This window comes from Coregonus clupeaformis, unplaced genomic scaffold (genome assembly GCF_020615455.1).
Source record: "Coregonus clupeaformis isolate EN_2021a unplaced genomic scaffold, ASM2061545v1 scaf0075, whole genome shotgun sequence".
In the NCBI taxonomy this organism is placed as follows: Eukaryota; Metazoa; Chordata; class Actinopteri; order Salmoniformes; family Salmonidae; genus Coregonus; species Coregonus clupeaformis.
In genome coordinates, this window is record NW_025533530.1 from 267,982 (window position 1) to 288,500 (window position 20,519).

Here is a 20,519-nt window from a genome sequence, read left to right on the forward strand (position 1 = left end):
ACTTTGGCAGTTCTATCGAGATGGAAAATGTTGTAGTTGGGGATGGACATTTCTGAATCTTTGGTGGCATTCCTAAGCCAGGATTCAGACACTGCTAGAACATCAGGATTGGCGGAGTGTGCTAACGCAGTGAATAACTCAAACTTAGGGAGGAGGCTTCTGATGTTAACATGCAAGAAACCAAGGCTTTTGCGGTAACAGAAGTCAACAAATGATAGCGCCTGGGGAGTAGGAGTGATACTGGGGGCTACAGGGCCTGAGTTAACCTCTACAGTGAGGGAAAAAAGTATTTGATCCCCTGCTGATTTTGTACGTTTGCCCACTGACAAAGACATGATCAGTCTATAATTTTAATGTTAGGTTTAATTGAACAGTGAGAGACAGAATAACAACAAAAAATCCTGAAAAACGCATGTCAAAAATGTTATAAATTGATTTGCATTTTAATAAGGGAAATAAGTATTTGACCCCCTCTCAATCAGAAAGATTTCTGGCTCCAGGTGTCTTTTATACAGGTAACGAGCTGAGATTAGGAGCACACTCTTAAAGGGAGTGCTCCTAATCTCATCTTGTTACCTGTATAAAAGACACCTGTCCACAGAAGCAATCAATCAAATCAGATTCCAAACTCTCCATCATGGCCAAGACCAAATAGCTCTCCAAGGATGCCAGGGACAAGATTGTAGACCTACACAAGGCTTGAATGGGCTACAAGACCATCGCCAAGCAGTTTGGTGAGAAGGTGACAGGCCAGTCAAGTTCTTCCACACCGATCTCAACAAACCATTTCTGTATGGACCTCGCTTTGTGCATGGGGGCATTGTCATGCTGAAATAGGAAAGGGCCTTCCCCAAACTGTTGCCACAAAGTTGGAAACACAGTATCGTCTAGAATGTCATTGTATGCTGTAGCGTTAAGATTTCCCTTCACTGGAACTAAGGGGCCTAGCCCGAACCATTATACAGCCCCAGACCATTATTCCTCCTCCACCAAACGTTACAGTTGGCACTATGCATTCAGGCAGGTAGTGTTTCTCCTGGCATCCGCCAAACCCAGATTCGTCCACCGAACTGCCAGATGGTGAAGAGTGATTCATCACCCCAGAGAACGCGTTTCCACTGCTCCAGAGTCCAATGGCGGCAAGCTTTACACCACTCCAGCCGACGATTGGCATTGCGCATGGTGATCTTAGGCTTGTGTGTGGATGCTCGGCCATGGAAACCCATTTCAAACAGTTCTTGTGCTGACGTTGCTTCCAGAGGCAGTTTGGAACTTGGAAGTGAGTGTTGCAACCGAGGACAGATCATTTGTATCCGCTAGGCGCTTCAGCACTCAGCGGTCCCGTTCTTTGAGCTTGTGTGGCCTACCACTTCACGGCTAAGCCGTTGTTGCTCCAAGACGTTTCCACTTCACAATAACAGCACTTACAGTTGACCCGGGCAGCTCTAGCAGGGCAGAAATTTGACCAACTGACTTGTTGAAAAGGTGACATCCTATGACGGTGCCACGTTGAAAGTCACTGAGCTCTTCAGTAAGGCCATTCTACTGCCAATGTTTGTCTATGGAGATTGCATGGCTGTGTGCTCGATTTTATACACTTGTCAGCAACGGGAGTGGCTGAATCCACTAATCTGAAGGGGTGTCCACATACTTTTGCACATTGTGGACAATTCTCTGACGTGCTGTGATGTATGTTCTGAAATGCAGGCAATACAAATTCATTATTTTAAATTCAACATTGTGTGTAGGAAAGGGAGGGGTGGGGTGGTAGAGAAGGCCAAAATAAGCAACATTTAAAATTAGGATGATATTGAAAATAACCCAAGTATTACATAAATAACCCAGCTTCTGGGTCAATCCCCCAAACCCATTATGCTGGGTTTATGTCACAACCCAACACACTGGGTTGTTTATGTAATAAATGAATTTCAGCAGTTGGGTCAAACGATCAACCCAAGGGTTAGAATTAACCTCTCAATGTAAACAATGTAAAAGTGTTAAAAGTTCAATGTAAATGTTGTAACTATATAAAAAAATGTAACCATTTATTTGGGAAATATCCAGTCTTTGCTCTTTTCTTCAGTACCATGCTGATGATTTCAAATTGTATTGGATTAATTTGTTAAGACATTGAATACATGTTTAGTATATTTACTACATTTAGTATGTTTAGTTTTTTTCTCTGTGAAGTAAGTGCATTTAAAGTTATGTGATTTGGTTTATGTAGATACAACATTTCAATGTTAAAACACACAGTAACCAAAAACCTGATGTAATTTGCATAGTCATACGGAGTTTGCAGCAAACCGAATGTTTCCCACAAGTTTCCCAGAATTGTTTGCCAGAAGTTCACAAGTTGCCGCAAATTACCGCAACAGTTTGCCACAAAAACAAAGGTTTGCCACAACTGTCTGCCAGAAGCCTGTTTTTTCGGTAAGGGAATCCCCCTTGATATTTAATTCTGAGTAAAAAAATGAAACATCACACTTGGTGTAAATCTTTTTAGTACGCATTCACCATCACGTGTCCTTGAAATTGTATTGTGAAATTAATGCTATTGAAATTGTATTGTGAAATTAATTTTTCATTCATGCTATTGAAATTGTGAAATTATTCCAATGTCTCGAGTACCATTGACCTTTTTATGAAATAAAGCACATTGATAGAAATTAAGTCAACTTAGAATAAGACCGTAATTGAAACTGTTCAGTCTACGACCTTAGTTTGATGTCAGTCTTCATTGGAGACTACCTGTGCTGCAAGATGGTGCTGGCAGGCTTAAATAATAAATTATTGTCAAATCAAAAGTTGTTATCCTTCTGATTTGCTGTCACAGGTTACCATAAAGGTGTAAAAAATTACCTAACAATTTGTTTTACAAGTACTTAAGTCGTTTTCTGACCGGATACTTTTTTTACCATCACTGGAGTAGTTTCTTAAGAGAGCTAATTACAATCTAAGCAACAGTACTTTTACTTCAGTACAGATCTTCAGTACTCTACCCACCTCTGCCTCGTATAAACTACAAAACCACTTTTTGGGGAACAAGACATTTGTTTTCCCAGAAATGCTATACAGAAACGTTTCAACCCCAAAGTAAAACTGCAGAGTTCAGACAAATAATGAATAGCTTCAAAACATGTTTAAACAAGTACCGTATATCATAGAGATCGACCGAGATAGACCACTGGATCTGGTAGGGGTCTATTGAGCCCTCACCACGATAACAAGGAACATTCTGACAACCGGGGACATTTCTCTGGTCCCCACAAGGACAAAGGCTATTTTAGGCTAAAGGGTTAGGGTTACAATTAGGGTTAGGAGTTAGGTTTAGGGGTTTGAAGTTGTTGTTAGGGGTTAGGGGTTAAGGGTTAGGGGTTAAGGGTTAAGGGTTAGGGAAAATAGGATTGATCCCCACAAGGATAGTAAAACAAACGTGTGTGTGTAAATGTGATTCAGTAGAGGAAGACTGAGGCCAGCACTGCGACAGATGGTGCTTGAGTCTGGGAAATACACTGATGCGTGCACACACACACACACACACACACACACACACACACACACTAGGGGACAGCTGAACAGAGTGTGGCTGTTAATTGTCTTCCTGGCAAAGTTGAGTAGAGACAGAGAGGGATATATTCACCACATGCTGCTCTAATTCATGGACAAACACAAAACAGTAGAGAGGAGAGAGCGAGAGAGGGAGAGAGGAGGGAGGGAGGAGACACAGAGAGAGGAGAGACACAGAGAGAGAGAGACAGAGACAGAGAGAGAGAGAGAGACAGAGAGAGAGAGAGAGAGGAGACAGAGAGGAGACAGAGAGAGAGAGAGAGAGAGAGAGAGAGAGAGAGGAGACAGAGACAGAGAGAGAGGAGAGACAGAGAGACAGAGAGAGAGACAGAGAGAGAGACAGAGAGAGGCCCTGTGTGTGTGTGTGTATGTATCTGTCAGCCTCCACTGCTGCACCTGGCTAGTTCAACCCTCATGAAGACACATTTCATTCGTCACACGCTTCGTAAACAACAGGTGTAGACTAACAGTGAAATGCTTCCTTCCTTCCTTCCTTCCTTCCTTCCTTCCTTCCTTCCCAACAACGCAGAGAAATAATAGAAAAGTAATGACACCTAATATTAAAAGTAATAATAAATACACAATGAGTAACGATAACTTGGATATATACACGGGGTACCAGTACCGAGTCAATGTGCAGGGGTACCAGGTAATAACTTGGATATATACACGGGGTACCAGTACCGAGTCAATGTGCTGGGGTACCAGGTAATAACTTGGATATATACACGGGGTACCAGTACCGAGTCAATGTGCAGGGGTACCAGGTAATAACTTGGATATATACACGGGGTACCAGTACCGAGTCAATGTGCTGGGGTACCAGGTAATAACTTGGATATATACACGGGTACCAGTACCGAGTCAATGTGCAGGGGTACCAGGTAATAACTTGATATATACGGGTACCAGTACCGAGTCAATGTGCAGAGGTACCAGGTAATAACTTGGATATATACACGGGGTACCAGTACCCGAGTCAATGTGCAGGGGTACCAGGTAATAACTTGGATATATACACGGGGGTACCAGTACCGAGTCAATGTGCTGGGGTACCAGGTAATAACTTGGATATATACAGGGGTACCAGTACCGAGTCAATGTGCTGGGGTACCAGGTAATAACTTGGATATATACACGGGGTACCAGTACCGAGTCAATGTGCAGGGGTACCAGGTAATAACTTGGATATATACACAGGGTACCAGTACCGAGTCAATGTGCTGGGGTACCAGGTAATAACTTGGATATATACACGGGTACCAGTACCGAGTCAATGTGCAGGGGTACCAGGTAATAACTTGGATATATACACGGGGTACCAGTACCGAGTCAATGTGCTGGGGTACCAGGTAATAACTTGGATATATACACGGGGTACCAGTACCGAGTCAATGTGCAGGGGTACCAGGTAATAACTTGGATATATACACGGGGTACCAGTACCGAGTCAATGTGCAGGGGTACCAGGTAATAACTTGGATATATACACAGGGTACCAGTACCGAGTCAATGTGCTGGGGTACCAGGTAATAACTTGGATATATACACGGGGTACCAGTACCGAGTCAATGTGCAGGGGTACCAGGTAATAACTTGGATATATACACGGGGTACCAGTACCGAGTCAATGTGCAGGGGTACCAGGTAATTGAGGTAGATACGTACATATAACTAGGAATAAAGTGACTTGTCAACAGGATAGATAATTAACATTAGCAGCAGCGTCTGTGATGAGTAAAAAGCTGTTTGTGCATAAAGGTGGTCTAGAGTTTTCACCTCCAGCTGCACATAGAAATGAAGTAAGACGGATTTCAGTTTCCATCAGGCCCTGACACACACACACACACACACACACACTGTCATTGACACACACAGTCACTGACACTGACAAACACACACACACTGACAAACACACACACTGTCACACACACACTGTTACTGAAACACACAAATAAACATGTGCACACACACACACACACTCAGACACAAATCAAGGCACGCTTTACTCTCACCACTGACAATCAGCATCTTACCAGGTGGCGTCTGTGACTCCAGAGCTACACAAGTGAAAACTTAATGCCAGTAATATATCTTCCTGAAAGAAGAAGGCTTGAACAAAACAAGTAAGCATGTTCAAATCAACTTGCAGCAACTATTATGGAATATCTAAATCTGCTTTGAGACCTTTTGTAACACCCTAATGTGTAAAGAATCCCAATTACAGCAGCTTTAAAATCAGGCAATGCATACTACAACCTAGAGCCATATTTATCTGGCCTGGCTCAATCGCTATGGCTTTATGGGTCCTGGCCTGGCCTGGCTCAATCTCTATGGCTTTATGGGTCCTGGCCTGGCCTGGCTCAATCTCTATGGCTTTATGGATCCTGGCCTGGCTCAATCTCTATGGCTTTATGGGTCCTGGCCTGGCCTGGCTCAATCTCTATGGCTTTATGGGTCCTGGCCTGGCCTGGCTCAATCTCTATGGCTTTATGGGTCCTGGCCTGGCCTGGCTCAATCTCTATGGCTTTATGGGTCCTGGCCTGGCCTGGCTCAATCTCTATGGCTTTATGGGTCCTGGCCTGGCCTGGCCCAATCTCTATGGCTTTATGGGTCCTGGCCTGGCCTGGCTCAATCTCTATGGCTTTATGGGTCCTGGCCTGGCCTGGCTCAATCTCTATGGCTTTATGGGTCCTGGCCTGGCCTGGCTCAATCTCTATGGCTTTATGGGTCCTGGCCTGGCCTGGCCCTGCCATGCTCACACCTGGTGGATAGCAGCATGGTTCCCATTGAACGGTGATCTGTGTTCCTTGTCTCCGTGGCGACGGCTGCTGTGCTTAGTGTGCAGGAGCTGCTGCCTCAGCTTAGCAATCTGGAGAGAGACAACAGAGAGATGAGACAGTCAGCGGCAGGGGAGGACAACAGAGAGATGAGACAGTCAGCGGCAGGGGAGGACAACAGAGAGATGAGACAGTCAGCGGCAGGGGAGGACAACAGAGAGATGAGACAGTCAGCGGCAGGGGAGGACAACAGAGAGATGAGACAGTCAGCGGCAGGGGAGGACAACAGAGAGATGAGACAGTCAGCGGCAGGGGAGGACAACAGAGAGATGAGACAGTCAGGGGCAGGGGAGGACAACAGAGAGATGAGACAGTCAGCGGCAGGGGAGGACAACAGAGAGATGAGACAGTCAGGGGCAGGGGAGGACAACAGAGAGATGAGACAGTCAGCGGCAGGGAGGACAACAGAGAGATGAGACAGTCAGCGGCAGGGGAGGACAACAGAGAGATGAGACAGTCAGCGGCAGGGGGAGGACAACAGAGAGATGAGACAGTCAGCGGCAGGGGGAGGACAACAGAGAGATGAGACAGTCAGCGGCAGGGGAGGACAACAGAGAGATGAGACAGTCAGCGGCAGGGGAGGACAACAGAGAGATGAGACAGTCAGCGGCAGGGGAGGACAACAGAGAGATGAGACAGTCAGGGGCAGGGGAGGACAACAGAGAGATGAGACAGTCAGCGGCAGGGAGGACAACAGAGAGATGAGACAGTCAGGGGCAGGGGAGGACAACAGAGAGATGAGACAGTCAGCGGCAGGGGAGGACAACAGAGAGATGAGACAGTCGGGGCAGGTTGGAGGACAACAGAGAGATGAGACAGTCAGGGGCAGGGGAGGACAACAGAGAGATGAGACAGTCAGCGGCAGGGAGGACAACAGAGAGATGAGACAGTCAGGGGCAGGGAGGACAACAGAGAGATGAGACAGTCAGGGGGCAGGGGAGGACAACAGAGAGATGAGACAGTCAGCGGCAGGGGGAGGACAACAGAGAGATGAGACAGTCAGCGGCAGGGGAGGACAACAGAGAGATGAGACAGTCAGCGGCAGGGGAGGACAACAGAGAGATGAGACAGTCAGCGGCAGGGGAGGACAACAGAGAGATGAGACAGTCAGCGGCAGGGGAGGACAACAGAGAGATGAGACAGTCAGGGGCAGGGGAGGACAACAGAGAGATGAGACAGTCAGGGCAAGGGGAGGACAACAGAGAGATGAGACAGTCAGCGGCAGGGGAGGACAACAGAGAGATGAGACAGTCAGGGGCAGGGGAGGACAACAGAGAGATGAGACAGTCAGGGGCAGGGGAGGACAACAGAGAGATGAGACAGTCAGGGGCAGGGGAGGACAACAGAGAGATGAGACAGTCAGCGGCAGGGGAGGACAACAGAGAGATGAGACAGTCAGGGGCAGGGGAGGACAACAGAGAGATGAGACAGTCAGCGGCAGGGGAGGACAACAGAGAGATGAGACAGTCAGCGGCAGGGAGGACAACAGAGAGATGAGACAGTCAGCGGCAGGGGAGGACAACAGAGAGATGAGACAGTCAGCGGCAGGGGAGGACAACAGAGAGATGAGACAGTCAGGGGCAGGGGAGGACAACAGAGAGATGAGACAGTCAGGGGCAGGGGAGGACAACAGAGAGATGAGACAGTCAGCGGCAGGGGAGGACAACAGAGAGATGAGACAGTCAGGGGCAGGGGAGGACAACAGAGAGATGAGACAGTCAGCGGCAGGGGAGGACAACAGAGAGATGAGACAGTCAGCGGCAGGGGAGGACAACAGAGAGATGAGACAGTCAGCGGCAGGGGAGGAACTGGTCCAAAATACTTTTTCCAATGACCATACCTGAACCAAGAATACTGATAAGGGTTCCCTTATTCATGCGTGAACCATTTCATTACATGTATAATGCTATTTGTTCCTCTTGGAGTGTGAACTTTTGCCCAGTGGATGTACGTAATATCATCCACCAAGACAGTGGCAGTGAGTGACAAGCCCCCTTGATCCAGTAGATAACCCCCTACATAGACAAGGGCAGTAAACTGGGAAATACTACAGGTGTTTTTTCTGTTCCTGTATAATTAGGCTAGAAGCTCTCTGACCCCATGCAGACCCATTTTCAGGGCTTCAGTGTATTCCTGTGTGATTATACTTTACACTGATGCCACGCAACCGTCCCCCCACACACACCACTACCCTGACCCCCCCCACACACACCACTACCCTGACCCAGCCACCCCCTGGGTTGGTAACTCAGCCCCCCACCCCAATAGCCCCTTACAGCCATCCCTCCACACTGACCAAGCTCTCTGATCCAACCCTCCACCCCTCCACGCCTCTATTCCCCCCCAGCTTGCCCCAGCCTCAGAGGGGAGGAGATGTTTGGAGTGGACAGAGACTGGGTGTTGTTTTTCGGAGGAATCGGATGTCCTATTGATCTAGAGGGGCCTCGGTCACTTCAATGAATCAGCTGTACCAGTTAATGACACATTAGCATCATCTCTCTTTCATTATCAATGAAATGGATAGCTCTTCAACCAGCTCCTAAAGCAGCTCTTCAACCAGCTCCTAAAGCAGCTCTTCAACCAGCTCCTAAAGCAGCTCTTCAACCAGCTCCTAAAGCAGCTCTTCAACCAGCTCCTAAAGCAGCTCTTCAACCAGCTCCTAAAGCAGCTCTTCAACCAGCTCCTAAAGCAGCTCTTCAACCAACTCCTAAAGCAGCTCTTCAACCAGCTCCTAAAGTAGCTCTTCAACCAGCTCCTAAAGCAGCTCTTCAACCAGCTCCTAAAGCAGCTCTTCAACCAGCTCCTAAAGCAGCTCTTCAACCAGCTCCTAAAGCAGCTCTTCAACCAGCTCCTAAAGCAGCTCTTTAACCAGCTCCTAAAGCAGCTCTTTAACCAGCTCCTAAAGCAGCTCTTCAACCAGCTCCTAAAGCAGCTCTTCAACCAGCTCCTAAAGCAGCTCTTCAACCAGCTCCTAAAGTAGCTCTTCAACCAGCTCCTAAAGCAGCTCTTTAACCAGCTCCTAAAGCAGCTCTTCAACCAGCTCCTAAAGCAGCTCTTCAACCAGCTCCTAAAGCAGCTCTTCAACCAGCTCCTAAAGCAGCTCTTCAACCAGCTCCTAAAGCAGCTCTTCAACCAGCTCCTAAAGCAGCTCTTCAACCAGCTCCTAAAGCAGCTCTTTAACCAGCTCCTAAAGCAGCTCTCCAACCAGCTCCTAAAGCAGCTCTTCAACCAGCTCCTAAAGCAGCTCTTCAACCAGCTCCTAAAGCAGCTCTTCAACCAGCTCCTAAAGCAGCTCTTCAACCAGCTCCTAAAGCAGCTCTTTAACCATCTCTTAAAGCAGCTCTTTAACCAGCTCCTAAAGCAGCTCTTCAACCAGCTCCTAAAGCAGCTCTTCAACCAGCTCCTAAAGCAGCTCTTCAACCAGCTCCTAAAGCAGCTCTTCAACCAGCTCCTAAAGCAGCTCTTTAACCAACTCCTAAAGCAGCTCTTTAACCAACTCCTAAAGCAGCTCTTTAACCAACTCCTAAAGCAGCTCTTTAACCAACTCCTAAAGCAGCTCTTTAACCAACTCCTAAAGCAGCTCTTCAACCAACTCCTAAAGCAGCTCTTCAACCAGCTCCTAAAGCAGCTCTTCAACCAGCTCCTAAAGCAGCTCTTCAACCAGCTCCTAAAGCAGCTCTTCAACCAGCTCCTAAAGCAGCTCTTCAACCAGCTCCTAAAGCAGCTCTTTAACCAGCTCCTAAAGCAGCTCTTCAACCAGCTCCTAAAGCAGCTCTTCAACCAGCTCCTAAAGCAGCTCTTCAACCAACTCCTAAAGCAGCTCTTCAACCAACTCCTAAAGCAGCTCTTCAACCAGCTCCTAAAGTAGCTCTTCAACCAGCTCCTAAAGCAGCTCTTTAACCAGCTCCTAAAGCAGCTCTTCAACCAGCTCCTAAAGCAGCTCTTCAACCAGCTCCTAAAGCAGCTCTTTAACCAGCTCCTAAAGCAGCTTTTCAACCAGCTCCTAAAGTAGCTCTTTAACCAGCTCCTAAAGCAGCTCTTCAACCAGCTCCTAAAGTAGCTCTTCAACCAACTCCTAAAGTAGATCCTAAAGCAGCTCTTCAACCAGCTCCTAAAGCAGCTCTTCAACCAACTCCTAAAGCAGCTCTTCAACCAGCTCCTAAAGCAGCTCTTCAACCAGCTCCTAAAGCAGCTCTTCAACCAGCTCTTCAACCAGCTCCTAAAGCAGGAGACCATCCACTACTTCGCAAGGACACGTCACATTCCCAAGGAGAGGGATGAATGAACAGGCCTCCATGTGGTTCGGCTGATCTGCTCATAACTGGGCCTTGTTTAGGCTTGTATTTAAAATCAGTTGTCTATTGTCAATAAAGAATCAAATCAAAATCAAATCAAATCTCACATGCGCCGAATACAACAGGTGTAGACCTTACCGTGAAATGCTTACTTAGAGTTAAGAATATATTTGCTAAATAAAGTTAAAAAAAAGAAAAAAAAAGTTACACAATAAGATTACAATAACATAACAATAACGAGGCTATATACAGGAGGTACCGGTACCAAGTCAATGTTCAGGGGTACAGGTTAGTGGAGGTAATTTGTACATGTAGGTAGGGGTAAAGAGACTATGCATAGATAATAAACAGTGAGTAGCAGCAGTGTATAAACAAAGGAGGGGGGTCAATGTAAATAGTCCAGGTAGCCATTTGATTAATTGTTCAGCAGTCTTATGGCTTGGGGTTAGAAGCTGTTAAGGAGACTTTTGGACCTAGACTTGGCGCTCCGGTACCGCTTGCCGTGCAGTAGCAGAGAGAACAGTCTATGAGTAGGGTGGCTGGAGACTTTGACCATTTTTTGGGCCTTCCTCTGACACCGCCTTGTATATACAGTTGAAGTCGGAAGTTTACATACACCTTAGCCAAATATGTCAGAATAATAGTAGAGAGAATGATTTATTTAAGCTTTTATTTATTTAATCACATTCCCAGTGGGAATGCCTTTAAATTGTTTAACTTGGGTCAAACGTTTCGGGTTGCCTTCCACAAGCTTCCCACAATAAGTTGGGTGAATTTTGGCCCATTCCTCCTGACAGAGATGGTGTAACTGAGTCAGGTTTGTAGGCCTCCTTGCTCGCACAGGCTTTTTCAGTTCTGCCCACACATTTCCTATAGGATTGAGGTCAGGGCTTTGTGATGGCCACTCCAATACCTTGACTTTGTTGACCTTAAGCCATTTTGCCACAACTTTGGAAGTATGCTTGGGGTCATTGTCCATTTGGAAGACCCATTTGCGACCAAGCTTTAACTTCCTGACTGATGTCTTGAGATTTTGCTTCAATATATATCCACATAATTTTCCTTCCTCATGCTATTTTGTGAAGTGCACCAGTCCCTCCTGCAGCAAAGCACCCCCCACAGCATGATGCTGCCACCCCCGTGCTTCTCGGTTGGGATGGTGTTCTTCGGCTTGCAAGCACCCTCTTTTCCTCCAAACATAACGATGGTCATTATGACCAAAAAGTTATATTTTTGTTTCATCAGACCAGAGGACATTTCTCCAAAAAGTACGATCCTTGTCCCCATGTGCAGTTGCAAACCGTAGTCTGGCTTTTTTATGGCGGTTTTGGAGCAGTGCCTTCTTCCTTGCTGAGCGGCCTTTCAGGTTATGTCGATATAGGACTCATTTTACTGTGGATATACTTTTGTACATGTTTCCTCCAGCATCTTCACAAGGTCCTTTGCTGTTGTTCTGGGATTGATTTGCACTTTCCGCACCAAAGTACGTTCATCTCTAGGAGACAGAACGCATCTCCTTCCTGAGCGGTATGACGGCTGCGTGGTCCCATGGTGTTTATACTTACATACTATTGTTTGCACAGATGAACGTGGTACCTTCAGGCATTTGGAAATTGCTCCCAAGGATGAACCAGACTTGTGGAGGTCTACAATTTTTTTTTTTTTTCTACAATTTTTTTTTTCTGAGGTCTTGGCTGATTTCTTTTGATTTTCCCATGATGTCAAGCAAAGAGGCACTGAGTTTGAAGGTAGGCCTTGAAATACATCCACGGGTACATCTCCAATTGACTCAAATGATGTCAATTAGCCTATCAGAAGCTTCTAAAGCCAAGACATCGTTTTCTGGGATTTTCCAAGCTGTTTAAAGGCACAGTCAACTTAGTGTATGTAAAAATCTGACCCACTGGAATTGTGATACAGTGAATTATAAGTGAAATAATCTGTCTGTAAACAATTGTTGGAAAAATTACTTGTGTCATGCACAAAGTAGATGTCCTAACCGACTCGCCAAAACTATAGTTTGTTAACAAGACATTTGTGGAGTGGTTGAAAAACAAGTTTTAATGACTCCAACCTAAGTGTATGTAAACTTCCGACTTCAACTGTAAATCCTGGATGGCAGGAAGCTTGGCCCCAGTGATGTACTGGGCCGTACGCACCACCCTCTGCACCGCCTTACGGTCAGATGCCGAGCAGTTGCCCTACCAGGCGGTGATGAAACCGGTCAGGATGCTCTCGATGGTGCAGCTGTATAACTTTTTTCAGGATCTCGGGACCCCCATGCCAAATCTTTGAAATAATGTAGCTAATATAATGAAATATGGTGAACATGATTCATACTTCCTCTTTTGAATTCTACTGAGGAGTCACACACAGTGATGGGTGTATTAACCCTGTGTTGTAAAAAGTGTTCACACGGTGATTCTTCCGTTTCCTGAATAATTATTAACTCTGACAGTTGGTTTGAGTTGAGCTGCTGGCAAAAAGAAAACACGTCTCTCTCATTCACAGCACATCACTAAGGACCACCGCCATAAGGGTAATACAATGGAGAAAAAGGTGATGTCAAGGTTATCGCTGTGATTTATCAAGAGGTTATCACTGATTTATCAAGAGGTTATCGCTGTGATTTATCAGTGTGTGAAAACTGGAAAATGTATGGATCTGGGATCTATTACTTATGGGAGAGAGAGAGCGAGAGAGAGCGAGGCCACCTCAGATCAGACCTATGCCACTCCTACCCACAGACATTGTCATCCTACAAGAAACATGGTATAGAGGAGATGGACCCACTAATTGCCCTCTAGGTTACAGAGAGCTGGTATTCCCATCCACCAAACTACCTGGTGTGAAACAGATGTGACCGATGTCCCTCCGACAGCCTTAGCGCCTCAACCAACGAGGGAGTGTGGAGGCTTGGAAGGAGAGAGAGAGACAAAGAAGAGGGAGAAGGTAATACAAAGCTGCATCTGGTCATGTGATCATTCCAACATCCAGGATTGGCCATTTTTAAGGAGATTAGAGGAGGATGATGTCACTTCCTGGGTGTTGCAATAATGAATGTCCCCTTTCGCTGCCTCTCTTACTCAACATGCTGCAGAGACATTCTGAGCACTGAGTTTTTACTTCCTTTCTTTTTTTATACATAGCGATATAAATATGTATGTGTTCCAGGGGGGTTGAAGAAATGTGATTATTATTGTGGTTATAAGCGGTTACCAAGAGTGCTCTGAAGAAAAATGTTTTCATGTGGGTGTGTAGCTACACATGGCCTTGAAACCGTTGTAACCTGTGTTTTGGTTTGGGAACGTGTTCATTCCACTCGTGTGTGTGTGGGAAAAATCAATGGTAGACATGACTTACATCATAGATCCGTCATATTCACAATCACAGCTGGTCATTGAGATCTAAAGTGTCTGCTGGTTTTCATTGTTACCTCTCTATCAAGAACTGGCTTACACTAGAGAAATGACTAACATATAAATATAATATATAATAAACAGGGAAGGGACTCAGGGGCTAATTTGGTATAGAGCAGACCTAACTCACTATTAAATTAATCAAAACAAGAACATTTTACATTTGGCTAGAAATTCAAAAGGAAATTATCTCAACAGAGAAAAATGTCCTCCTGTGTGCTACCTATATCCCCCCACTAGAATCCCCATACTTTAATGAAGACAGCTTCTCCATCCTGGAGGGGAAAATCAATCATTTCCAGACCCAGGGACATGTACTAGTCTGTGGCGACCTAAATGCCAGAACTGGACAAGAACCTGTCACCCTCAGCACACAGGGGGACAAACACCTACCTGGAGGTGACAGCATTCCCTCTTTTCTGATGTATCAAATACTTATGTCATGCAATAAAATGCAAATGAATTACTTAAAAATCATACAATGTGATTTTCTGGATTTTTGTAATGTAATTTTTGTAATTTCAATGTAATTGAAAATCCATAGACTCTAACCACATCAAGGAAAATACTAAACAAACAACACGATGAGTTATCTATCCAAAATGGAGACGTATGGATAAACCACTTCCTCAATATTTGGAACCAAGGACTGATCACCCCAATCCACAAAAGTGGAGACATTTGACCCCAATAACTACCGTGGGATATGCGTCAACAGCAACCTTGGGAAAATCCTCTGCATTATCATTAACAGCAGACTAGTTCATTTCCTCAGCGAAAACAATGTACTGAGCAAATGTCAAATTGGCCATGGAGTGAGACAGGGATGCAGTTTAAGCCACACCCTCTTCAACATATATATCAACGAATTGGCGAGGGCACTAGAACAGTCTGCAGCACCCGGCCTCACCCTACTAGAATCTGAAGTCAAATGTCTTCTGTTTGCTGATGATCTGGTTCTTCTGTCACCAACCAAGGAGGGCCTACAGCAGCACCTAGATCTTCTGCACAGTGTCATGAGCCCTCTCACTCCACCGGGTTACCACCTTAATTTGTTTCCACTATCTTCCACTCTGCTCACCTCCCTCTCTCTACTCAGCCTAACTAGCTCCACCTGTCCCTGCTCTGCTCGGCTCTAATTACTCTGCCAGCTGCGCTGCATTACCCACTAACCTCTCCCAGTATTTAGGCCCTGTCTTTCAGCTCTCCGGTGTCAGATCGTCTGCAAAGCTCACACCCGGAACCTGTTTGCTCGCGCTTCTGGCTCACCCTGGTTTTGTGACCCCGGACCTGCCTGTTTTTGGATACTCTTCTGCCTCAGGAGATCCAGACCTGCTTCTGCCATTACGACTCCTGACTACTCTTCTATCCCGGTAACTCTGACCAGCCTTCTGCCTTGCTACTACGTATTTTGGATTTCCCTTGAACTGTACTGCTGCCTGGTTTCATTCCGCCCTGTTGTGTCTGTGTCTCCCCCCCAGGACTTCTGGACCACCCACCACCGGCTTCATAGGACGCATCGCTGCCACTGGGGGGGCACAGACCCAGCGCATTGGACGGGATCCCTGTTACCCCCTGGAGCCTTCATTCACTCCCCTACTTCCCTTTTCCCTTAAGTTTAATAAACTTTCTGGTGTGACGCAATTGTGGTCCTCTGGTGCGTCTGTCTGAACCGTGACAGTACGATCTGACCATTATGGACTCAGCGCACACTTTCCCCGACATGGAAACCGATGAGCATGAGCAGCAGTTCCAGCAGCAGCAACAACAACTTCGCCATGATCATTCAACTCCTCACCAACCTTACCCCAGCCAGTCTGCCCACCAGCCCAGCCCCGAGTTACCTGCCCCGGTCATTGCAGCCGCTGCTCCGAACCCAAGATTGGAAACCCCGAGCGGTTCAACGGCGATTCAACCCAGGTCCGGCCATTCCTGACTAGCTGCCGACTTCAGTTCTCCTTGCAGCCAAGGACCTTCGCCACGGAGGGGGCTAAAGTTGGGTATGCCATCACTCACCTGACGGGCCGAGCTCGACTCTGGGGAACAGCAGAGTTCGAACGTCAAACCCCCGCATGTGCAACCTTCGACCTGTTTGCTGAGGAGATGCTGAAGGTGTTTGACCTGGATTCACCCACCGCAGAGGCGTCTCGTGAACTGTTCAGTATTCGACAAGGCAGACGTACAGTCGCAGACCATTCCATCGACTTCCGAACCCTGGCTAGACGAAGTTCTTGGAACACACCATCGTTGGTGGACGCGTTCTTCCATAGTTTGGCTGACTATATCAAGGACGAGTTGGTCTCCCATGAACTGCCTTCCACTCTTGATGAAGCCATCGCACTGACTGTCAGGATCGACAGAAGGATACAGACCCGTCGTCGTGAGAGGGGGCGCCAAGGTCCACCTACTACCGGCATTCGGAGAGATCCGACTGGGCTCCTGTCATCTACTGCCACTCACCCAGGTCAGCTTGATCAGTCTGAGCCTATGGAGATTGGGCGAGCCTCCCTCACTCCTGCAGAGCGCCAGCGCCGCTTCACCTCAAACCTCTGCCTCTATTGTGGAGGTGATGGACATCGTGTGGTAACCTGCCCTTTAAAGGGCCGAAGCTCACCGGGCGTAGGGGGAGTCCGGTTGAGTTCAATGACCATCCAGTCCTCCGACCGCAAACCCCTGCTGCAAGTTCACCTCCGCCTCTCTGACTCAACTCACACCTTGGCTGCTCTGGTGGATTCTGGCGCCGAAGCCAACATAATGGACATCAAGCTGGCACGCCAACTGGGACTGGAGAACCTCCGTTTGACACCTCCTGTTCCTGCCCGGGCACTGGACGGACACTTACTCGGATCGGTCACTCATGTCACGGCCCCGGTCTCGATGGGTCTGTCCGGAAACCATCAAGAAACTATCCAGTTTCACCTGCTTCCCTCTCCAGGCCAACCCCTCATCCTGGGTTACCCATGGCTCCGCCCGGCACAACCCTCAGCTCGACTGGGTGACCGGGGTGATCAGGGAGTGGGGAGAGGACTGCCACCGAACCTGCCTGCTTGCTGCCGCACTACCCCCTCGGCCAGTACCTACTAACTCCGCTCCTGACCTCTCCAATGTCCCAGAATGCTACCATGGTCTCAGAGAGGTGTTTAACAAAGCAAGAGCCACATCTCTGCCCCCTCACCGACCGTGCGACTGTGCCATCGACCTCCTCCCTGGAACAGCTCCTCCAAGGGGTCGTCTTTATTCGTTGTCTGCTCCTGAAAGAAAGTCCATGGAGGACTACATCAATGGCTCTCTGTCCGCAGGATTAATCCGTTCATCTTCATCTCCTGCTGGTGCTGGCTTCTTCTTTGTGGGGAAGAAGGACGGATCTCTTCGCCCCTGCATCGACTACAGGGGACTCAACGACATCACAGTGAAAAACCGTTACCCTCTGCCTCTGCTCACCTCTGCTTTTGAGTTGCTCCAGGGAGCCACTGTTTTTACCAAGTTGGATCTCAGAAACGCTTACCACCTAGTGCGGATCCGGGAGGGAGATGAATGGAAAACCGCATTCAATACACCAACAGGCCACTACGAGTATCTGGTTATGCCTTTTGGCCTCACCAATGCTCCTGCTGTGTTCCAGGCTCTAGTGAATGATGTACTGCGGGACATGTTAAACAAGTTTGTCTTCGTTTACCTGGATGACATCTTAATTTACTCCAGAAACCTGTCTGAACACACCCGCCATGTCCAGCAAGTCCTTCATCGTCTTCTGGAGAATTCCCTCTACGCCAAGGCAGAGAAATGTGAGTTTCACGTCAAGACAGTGGCCTTCCTGGGGTACATAGTGGCAGAAGGAAGTATCCAAATGGATCCTGCCAAAGTATCAGCAGTCACTTCATGGCCAGTTCCGGAGAACAGAAAGAAGCTGCAACAGTTTCTGGGGTTTGCTAACTTCTATAGGAAGTTTATCCGGAACTACAGTACCGTTGCTGCCCCTCTCACTGCTCTAACCAGCACCAAGCAACCCTTCACCTGGACCCCAGCAGCCGACAAAGCCTTCAGTACCCTCAAGGTGAGGTTCACCTCCGCTCCCATCCTCCAGATGCCTGATGTGGACCGGCAATTCATTGTGGAGGTGGACGCCTCGGATGTGGGAGTTGGTGCTGTGATTTCTCAGTGGGCTGCGGAGGATAGGAAGCTCCATCCCTGTGCCTTTTTCTCACGTCGGTTGTCCCCCTCTGAGTGCAATTACGACATAGGGAACCGTGAGCTGCTGGCTGTGAAGCTTGCCTTGGAGGAGTGGCGTCACTGGCTGGAGGGGTCCACCATTCCATTTCTCGTTTGGACCGATCATAAGAACTTGGAGTACATCCGCACGGCCAAACGGTTGAACTCCAGGCAGTCCCGCTGGGCCCTGTTCTTCACCAGGTTTAATTTCACTCTGTCATACCGGCCTGGATCACGCAACACCAAGCCAGACGCCCTCTCCCGTCAATTCCAGAAGGATGACACCCCCTCCAAGGACCCTGTGTCGATTCTGCCAAGTCCCTGCATCGTTGCAGCTCTGACCTGGGCTGTTGAGGAACAGGTGCTGGAGGCTCTCCGTAACCAGCCAGGTCCCAGCACTTGCCCAGCTGACCGCCTTTTTGTCCCCGAAGACCTGAGGTCCCAGGTCATTCAGTGGGGACATGACTCCCGCCTAGCTTGTCACCCTGGCTCCACCCGCACTTACAACCTGCTCGCCCAGAGGTTCTGGTGGCCCTCTCTGAGGAAGGATGTACGGGAATTCGTCCAAGCCTGCCCCATCTGCAACCAACACAAGTCGTCCTGCCAGCCCCCAGCCGGATTGCTGCAGCCCCTGCCTGTGCCCAGACGTCCCTGGTCTCACATCGCCCTTGACTTTGTCACGGGGCTGCCCCCTTCAAGTGGCATGACCGTCATTCTCACCATCGTTGACCGTTTCAGCAAGATGGCACACTTCATTCCCCTCCCCAAGCTCCCAACCGCCAAGGGAGACCGCCCAGGTGGTCCTGGAACACGTCTTCCGGATCCACGGACTGCCAAGGGATGTTGTTTCTGACCGTGGTCCACAATTCTCCTCCGCTTTTTGGAAGGAGTTCTGTCACCTGCTGGGAGCCACAGTCAGTCTGACTTCCCGGATTCCATCCCCAATCCAATGGGCAGTCAGAGCGGGCTAATCAGGAGCTCGAGAAGGCACTGCGATGCATGACTTCACGCAACCCCCACTCCTGGTCGCAGCAATTGACATGGGTGGAGTACGCACACAATTCTCTGACCTGCTCTGCCATCGGTATGTCCCCTTTCCAATGTGTTTATGGATACCAGCCTCCTCTATTTGCCAGCCAGGAGGAGGAGGTTACTTGCCCATCTGCACTTGCTTTTGCCCGTCGATGTCGCCGCACCTGGTCACAAGCCCGAGCCACACTCCTCAGGTCCGTTGCCAGCTACACTACCGGGGCCAACCGTCGGAGAATTCCTGCTCCCACCTACCATGTTGGTCAAAGGGGTGTGGTTGTCATCGAAGAACCTGCCACTCAGGGTGGAGTCGCAGAAGCTGGCACCTCGGTTCATTGGCCCATTCCCTATCATAAGAGTGATTAGCCCAACTGCTGTCCGGCTCCAACTGCCTAATTCCCTGAGGGTGCACCCCACTTTCCATGTGTCTAAGATTAAGCCCATCCATGAGAGTCCGCTGGTCCCTGCTGCGCCTGGTCCTCCTCCTCCACGGCTCGTCGATGGTGGTCTGGTTTACACCGTCCGCCGCCTGCTTCGGTCCAGACGGAGGGGTAGGGGTCTCCAGTACCTCATTGACTGGGAGGGCTATGGACCTGAGGAAAGGACCTGGGTGCCAGCTAGTCGGATTGTGGATAGGACTCTCATCACCGCTTTCCACCAACGGCATCCTGATCAACCTGCAATCCGTAGGGCCGCCCCAGAGGGGTCCCTAACCGTCCGGCCCGCTCGGCTTCCTGTCCTGTGCCTGATCCTGTCTCGGGACCTGTCCCATCTCCCGACCACGGCCCTCCGGCTTCCTCCGAGGATGAGGACGTTCACTCGGACCGTTCGGAGGAGTTCTAGCCCTCCTCCGGCTCCCCTCCTCCCGCCCGGCGTGGTGTTGCTCTTGGGACTTCTGGGGCCGTCCCTTGGGGGGTTCTGTCATGAGCCCTCTCACTCCACCGGGTTACCACCTTAATTTGTTTCCACTATCTTCCACTCTGCTCACCTCCCTCTCTCTACTCAGCCTAACTAGCTCCACCTGTCCCTGCTCTGCTCGGCTCTAATTACTCTGCCAGCTGCGCTGCATTACCCACTAACCTCTCCCAGTATTTAGGCCCTGTCTTTCAGCTCTCCGGTGTCAGATCGTCTGCAAAGCTCACACCCGGAACCTGTTT

General features: G+C 48.6%; 1 protein-coding gene across 1 annotated transcript in view; it reads right to left on the reverse strand.

Moving 5' to 3' along the window:
• fam117bb (family with sequence similarity 117 member Bb) overlaps window positions 1-20,519 on the reverse strand; it is a 136,974-nt gene that overhangs the window by 25,699 nt on the left and 90,756 nt on the right. The window contains exon 4 of the mRNA XM_041868811.2: window positions 6,335-6,442. Coding sequence (XP_041724745.1) covers window positions 6,335-6,442 — 108 coding nt within the window. The remainder of the gene's footprint in view (window positions 1-6,334; window positions 6,443-20,519) is intronic.